The sequence below is a fragment of the Quercus robur genome, chromosome 8 (genome assembly GCF_932294415.1).
Source record: "Quercus robur chromosome 8, dhQueRobu3.1, whole genome shotgun sequence".
In the NCBI taxonomy this organism is placed as follows: Eukaryota; Viridiplantae; Streptophyta; class Magnoliopsida; order Fagales; family Fagaceae; genus Quercus; species Quercus robur.
The window spans coordinates 24,668,209-24,675,548 of NC_065541.1; the positions used below are offsets into that span (position 1 = coordinate 24,668,209).

The 7,340-nt window shown below is 33.4% G+C and overlaps 1 protein-coding gene across 1 annotated transcript; it reads left to right on the forward strand.

Moving 5' to 3' along the window:
• Positions 1-207: 207 nt before the first annotated feature.
• Positions 208-6,905, forward strand: LOC126695065 (uncharacterized). The gene is made up of 9 exons (XM_050391676.1): positions 208-357; positions 428-503; positions 915-993; positions 2,715-2,796; positions 4,721-4,829; positions 5,581-5,669; positions 5,776-5,840; positions 5,941-6,019; positions 6,337-6,905. The coding sequence occupies exons 1-9, from the start codon at positions 280-282 to the stop codon at positions 6,502-6,504; spliced, it is 825 nt and encodes a 274-aa protein (XP_050247633.1). The 5' UTR covers positions 208-279; the 3' UTR covers positions 6,505-6,905.
• Positions 6,906-7,340: the final 435 nt, after the last annotated feature.

Here is a 7,340-nt window from a genome sequence, read left to right on the forward strand (position 1 = left end):
TAAAAAATTTATAAAAGATTCTATAATTTAATGAAGCGAATTGGCTTTAAAATATCTATAAAATTTTTTGCAATTTAGTGAAGTCACTTGACACAATCCCGACTTTCAAACTCAATTTTTATTATATAATATATATATATATTTTTTTTTAATTTTTATTATTATTATTTTTTAAGAAAAATGACTAGCAGCAATACGTTATTTTGTGTGTGTCGAATTAGTGCCCAGAGAGAGAAACGTAAAGGAAAAACCAAAAAAATAAGAAGCGAAGTTAAGGACATGGGAAGCAGCCGGGTGAAGCAGAAGAACCCTAGTAATCAGCTTGGCCTCAACCCCAACTGGGCTCAACTTCAACAAGTACCTCTCTCTCTCTCTCTCTCTCTGTTTTGCAAAATAACTATTTTCATTCGTTTTCTTTGTTTTGCAGAAGCTGAAAAGCCATGGCCCAAAGCCTCCAAGACCCTCAAACAATGCACAAGCTCTAACCCAGAAACCCATTCTAGGTGAAATATTTGTTATGAGCAACACAACTATTTTCTTTTTCCTTTTTTGTTTTAATAAGTATTTTATTGCTCTCTGATATTGGATGCTGGTTTTAAATACTGGTTGGTTAGCATTTGAGAAGTACTTTTCTTGAATTTAGAAAACAAAAACTAATGCAAATGAAGCAAAAATTTGAATTTTCCAATTAGCTATGCCTACATTTTATTATCTTTTACAGTTTACTCAAGAAAATAAATTATAGCATTAATTAATGGCTGATTGGCTGTAATAGAGCCAGTGTTTTATTGCTCTCTGAATTCTTTATGCTGTGGAATTGATTTGAAGTCAGTGCGTTGGAAGTACTTATCTTGCCTTTAATGGTATAAATATAATAAAGTCAGTTGAATTTTTTAAAAGACTTCTTTTTACAGGGAAGCGTAAGGAGAGACCAGATGCAGAGTCGGATGATTCTCGGATCAATCCTCTTGTTCCAATTAATGATGATTCAAGGTGCATCTTTGGACATGTTTATTCTCTGGTGATCTCTTTATTTGCTGACCTTGTAATTAGTTGGATTGGAGTGTTGCTTTTGTAATTTGAGAGATTGATTGTATTGCTCCCTGAGTACCGCCCTAGTGCACTCAGTTTTATTTATTTAGTAAAATGTTTTGTCACTTATAAAGAAGGAAAAAAAAAAAGTTGGATATGTTAATTGTTCTTTTAGTTAGCTAGCACAAGACTTCTTTTTTCCATGTTATAGGTTTCCTTCTTAATAAGGATTAAGACACGTTAGTAATGTCACCCATGAAAAGAGACATTAGTATTCTGTTGGATTGTTATTATGTTAAGACATTCGTTCAGTCTATGTATATAGAGCTCAAATTACAACTTAAGTTTGGGAAAATTGCATAGAAATATATCATCTAGATTTCTGAAGGTGCTTCAATTTCCTTTTCAATATCTTTTTAGGCTTTTGAGAGTACTTTCTGTTTATTTAAGCCATGTCAATATCTTGCATGATGTTTTACACAATTTATGGATATTACTTGCTGAGAACAATGAACAAAAACAATTTTTGAAAGATTAGATGAAAATAATAATAATAATAATAATTATTATTATTATAATTTTTAAAAATAATTGTCTTGTTGAACTTTCTTTGAGGAATATTGGAGGAAAGTATATACTTCTGCATGTTTTCCCAAGTTGTCAATGGCCAATGGGTTTGAATGAGAAAGAAAATTTTCTTTTTTGATGAATAATAATATTTTATTGATGAATCCCAGTATGTTAGAAATATACTGAGAAAGAAAAATACACTCAAGACATAGAACAACTATCAATGAAAGTAATCAAAGAGGGAGAAGAGAAGTTGGACAAGACAGCCGTCCACTCATATAAAACACATAGAAACACTAGCTTCAGGTCTGTAGAAGGCCTCTCTAAACCCTCAAAAGCTTGGCAGTTACGTTCCTTCCAAACCATCCACAATAGATATAAAGGATCTGCACTCCAAAATGCTCCATTAGCCCGATGGCCAAAACTCCCTTTCCAACATGCCAATACATCAACAATTCTCTGAGGCACAACCCACTGTACACCAAATAATCAAAAGACCAGGGACCAAAGCTCACTTTTACTTCAAAGAGACTGCTCTTACTAGGCTGCCAACATAGCTGGTCATCAGCATCCCATTTAATCCTAGTTGAATAGAGAAGATACATAAACGTGATAATCTCCTCCTGCTCCCAGTTTTGCAAGTACCGTATAAGGTGAACATCCCAAAACATGGATCCATCTCGCCAACACAAATAATCTGCTACAGTAGCCCCCCTTTTCCCGAGCATTGCTAAACAAAGCAGGGAAAATATCCTTCAAGCCAAAAACAAATATTGGTTCCTTTGCCTACTGAAAAAGAAACAAACGTTGGTTCTTTTGCCTACTGAAAAAGTAAGGATAATGGGTAATCTATTTATTTCTCTTTCAGTGCTTTTCTTGGGCAATAGATATATTACATTACATGCCAACATCAAGCAATGATGTCATTAATGTGAAATTCGTTTCCATTATCCACTGTCAACACCATCAGAAGCTTCCCCGACACCCCCCCACCCCCCCACCCCCTGCGGTTGTATGAATGTTATGTTGTTATAGTTTTAACCTCTTTTTATGTTTTCCCTTTTGTACTTATTTCAAGTGTCACACTACTTATCATATCAACCATTTTACAGTGTGACAGATGTGGTAGCCATGGATTGTGAAATGGTTGGTGTTGGTCAAGGAAACAAAAGTGCCCTTGGACGAGTTTCTCTGGTATTTAGTTTCTCTCTATTCTCTATGCTTCTTTTACTCATTTGTCTTTTAAATGACTTTCATCTCTAAGGTTGGTAATGTGTCTTACATATGTTACACATTTTTTAAATGAGTTCGTTGTTGTGATTATCTATATATATATATAATTTGAATATAGCTCTTTAGTGTCCACTTTTTCTATGCTTCCAAAAATAACACTATTGTCTAGTTAAAAATAAGACAATCAAGGATATAAAGTAAATTGAGAAATTTAAAATCAAAATTAAAATTCCATAAAATTAGGACATACATTTTATACTTAAACTATAACTACTTGCGGTTACAGCTTAAAAATGCTGTGCATATATATAATAAGAGCGTTGGATCATGTGCATAGTGTATACTAAGAGACTTGTCATTTATTGATTGGTTGGGTCATCGTTTAGTTGTAGATGGTATCTGTTATTGAAAGAAATTTACTCAAAATATCAGGTGGCTTTACATCTACTGACTTCCCCCATTGAGAGTACTTAATGGTTAACTTCCATGGCATTTTGTTTCATAAAAAACAAGGACTTTCTTAGGAGCGAGGGAAAAAAAGGACTAGGAAATATATGAAGGTGAACTATTAAGGCTATTTTGCAGTTTGGATTTTTTATGGTTACGCTATAGTGAACTTAAGTAGTATTTTGCTGGGAAAATTGAATGTTGAGATTTATGAATGACCAAGATAAAAATGAAACTTAAGGATTTATATAAAATAATGGCCTGAACAAGCTGAAGGTATCTCAAAGGTTTTGCATGAGTCTTTGGAGTGAAAAATTGGTGATTGGGATATATTTGATCTGATGGCTATGGTTTTCTAAACATATACCTAGGCCTTTTTGTTGGGAAATTCACTTTTTTTTTTTTGCGCCAGGGGGGGGGGGGGGGGGGTGTTAAATGATAAAGTAAATAAAAATTGCGATCATGGATTTATAGAGAACCAACTTCTAAGACAAATTTGTAGATATCTTGAAGGTTTTAGTGGTTTGTCTAGTGATTGTTTGGTACAAGTTGTTTTAAGCTTTTTGAAAATGAGCTATCTGAAAAAGCCATACCTAAAAAAAGTGTAACTAAATGTTTTACTTAAAAAGAAGTGTGGTTTTAAAGGGTCCTTGGCCCTTCCCTCCCAAACATATTCGCTTCTTGTCTATCTTCACCTCTCATTTTATGTTGGAAGTGTACAAAATTTTGTTATAGGTAAATTATACTTTTGGTTCTTGAAATATGGGGTCAGTTTGATTTTGGTTTCTTAAATGTAAAAAGTTTGATTTGATTAATAAACTTTCGTTACTCATCAAAAACAAAAGTAAAAAGTTTGAGTTTAGCCCAGTAAAAGTTTATAAATGTTGTCAAAGCCATACTTGATCTTACCTAGAAAGGAAAAAAACTTATACCCATGATATTCAGGTTCCTGTGAGAAATACTGCTACTTCATTTATAGTCAGAAGAACCTTCTTTTTCCTGGAATACAGGCCCTGTTAGTTTGTATCGGAACAAATTTTGTTAAATCTTGTTATGGAAATTGACTTAGAATGATAATTGGTGATTTATGAACACTTAGAATGATGATCAAGGATTTCAATAAGGATGAAGATTTCTATAATTTTTCTGTTTCTCTATCTAGAATCTACTCAATGGATGATTTCTTGAGTTTGTGGTGAGCAAAATGTCTTAAGTTTGATTGAGATTTATATTCAAGTGCATGGTACTTGTCTCATCATCTTTAGAATGTCTTGATTAAATTATGTATAGCAATAAGGTGATGCATGAGAGAAATATGATTTCGTCAATTATAGTGCAATTTACATGTTTATGAAGCACTAGTTAGAGATCATTTCTACAATAATGCCTTTTTACCTTCTTGCATTATTGATTACTAATGCTACTAGGTGAATGGCAGGTTAATAAATGGGGAAATGTTATATACGATGAGTTTGTTCGTCCAATAGAACGTGTTGTTGACTTCCGTACAGAAATTAGCGGCATTCGACCCCGAGATTTGAGGAAAGGTTGAAACTCTTTTTCCTCTGGAATTTTAAATATTTTGCAAATTGTAGCACGTGCAACTCATGGAACTTTACCTGTACGTTTGGCCCTCCAGTAACTAATGGTCAATTTTGATTTTGTTCCCTTATTTAATTAATGTTATGTTCATTTATTTAATCTCTTCTTGGTGAAATTGTTTAGCACAAAAGAACTTGATGGTGTAAATGGTTGTACTTCTCCAAAGCTGACTGTAGAAAAGTAAAAGTTTTGTTTTGTAATTTTTAGTAAATTATAAACGGTAGAGCTTAAACCAACCTCTCTTTTCAAATAAAATTTCATTAGTACTAATTTCCATTAAAACATTGTCCTTCTTCATCTCCTTGAGCATGTTAAGCAAAGTACCTTGTCTAACAACTCAAATAATTTAAACAAGCTCTTACCAGAATATATAAACAATCTCTAGAGGCAATTTTATAAATGTCATGGATGGGCTGATTGAGATTGACATGTTAATGAAATTGTCGTTAAGCTGCTATCACTTACCAAGACAGAAAATGTTACCAAGCTGCCATAGTTTTAAAATAGCATAATGGCTGTTTGAAAACCTGTTTTACTTAATTTGCAAGGAAACTATGTTCGAGATTTCCACTGCTAGTAAAGAAGGCCCTCATGCATGCTTATGATTTTCTAAATATAATTTGCATAGAAACTATGTTTGAGATTTCCACTGCTAGCAAAGAAGGCCCTCATGCATGCTTATGATTTTCTCTTCAGCAAAAGATTTTCAGGTTGTTCAGAAGACCGTGGCAGAGATAATGAAAGGAAGGATTCTTGTGGGACATGCCTTGCATAATGATCTCAAGGTTAGGATATCTGGGTTAGGTTTTCTGTTTTTTTAGAAAAAAATTGCTAAATCATTTTCAGGTTGAAGCATAACTCTGAGAATGGGATCATCTCTCTAATGGACAGGTACTCCTATTAAGTCATCCAAAGAAGGACCTGCGGGATACTTCAGAATATCAACCTTTTCTAAAGTACTGCTGTACTCCACTTTGCTATTTTGTGGCTACCAGGCATTTTTATTTACATCCTACTATATGTAATATCTCCTAATAACTAGTGATTTTATTGCAGGGAAGGGGGCAGAAGAGCACTCCGGTATCTTGCAGCTGAGTTTCTTGGAGTTCAGATCCAAAATGGGGAGCACTGTCCTGTTAGTTCTTTAACTCTGAGCTGATGATTCTTTTTTTACAATTTTTATAACATATTAAAATTTGTATGCATATCTCATTTGTTAGGCAACATGTACAGGCAATGTCTATAATGGGTTAATGCTACAGTTGTAAAAACTCCAGGCATTGGAATTTCACAGGCTTCCCTAGTTGGAAGTGAAGTCAATTATCATCTTTAGAAAAAGAGAAGCTCAATTTTATGATGCTACACATATTATTGCCGCATCAGCTTCTCAGTAAAGAACCTGTTCAATCTTTTTAAACGATTCTGGGCTTTTAACTAATTCTTGTTGTTCAGATAGACGATGCCCGCGCTGCAATGCTGCTTTATCAGAAAAATAGAAAAGAATGGGAAAAGAGTGTTAAAGATCAAATACGACTCAAACAAAAACAAAGAAGGCGCAAGCCGAAAAAGAAAGCAAAGCAGGGAGATCTTTTGGTTGACCATAATCCAAGCACATCTTAGCATGGTCTGCCCATTGATACTTTGTTCCTGAAAAGACTTTTTAAAAGCTCACCAATCGGATCAGGCTCACTACAAATCTCTGGCAAAGTGTCCTTAGTGGTCTGGAGGAAGAACAAAGAGGATACAATACCAAGTTACAAAAACTAACAGGGATGCCCATACTAGAGCTAATCTTGTTATTTTGCTGGTGATCAGTGATCTTGCAGGTTGGAAATCAGTTCACTATTATCATGGGTGAACAAATGTTTGTGTTCAATGTACAGTAATTTTTTGCCGATAATTGCGTTGGAGACACATTCTTTATGGTCTTTTTGAGAAACTTATCTTAAAGGATAAATGCTATTTTTTTCTTATGGGTAGTTAAATCCAGTACTCAAGCCAATGGATTGCTTGTTTGCTACTATGGTTGTGTTTTTTCTTAGACAATAAAATAAGGTAATGAGTGCAGGAAGTAGAAAAATGACAAGAAAAAGAGTTTTTCTGATGGGTAAATAATTAGCTATGAAGCATATAAATGGAGGTGGAGAAATATGCGATTCTCTTGTTAGTGAAGTCAGTCAAACATACATACATACATATATATATATATATATATATATATATAGACACGCTACTCGCTAACCTTACTGGATGAGTGTTAGGGAAAAAAGGTTATTATTTTTGCATGAAAAAAAAAAATGATATTGAAATAAATATCACAAAATTTTATTAGTTAGAAAGCAATGCTTAATTTATTAGTTTTTTGTAGGAAGAAATAAGAGCAGAATGTTGCATCTCTAGTTTAATTTGTATTGTGTATATAAGTATATACAAGATAGGTTATAATATATATACTA

Excerpts from the sequence above, each read along its gene's own strand:
- LOC126695065 (XM_050391676.1), top strand. The coding sequence starts at position 280 with ATGGGAAGCAGCCGGGTGAAGCAGAAGAACCCTAGTAATCAGCTTGGC. Across the intron at positions 994-2,714 it reads CCAATTAATGATGATTCAAG|TGTGACAGATGTGGTAGCCA; the intron begins GTGCATCTTTGG and ends ACCATTTTACAG. Across the intron at positions 5,670-5,775 it reads CCTTGCATAATGATCTCAAG|GTACTCCTATTAAGTCATCC; the intron begins GTTAGGATATCT and ends TCTAATGGACAG.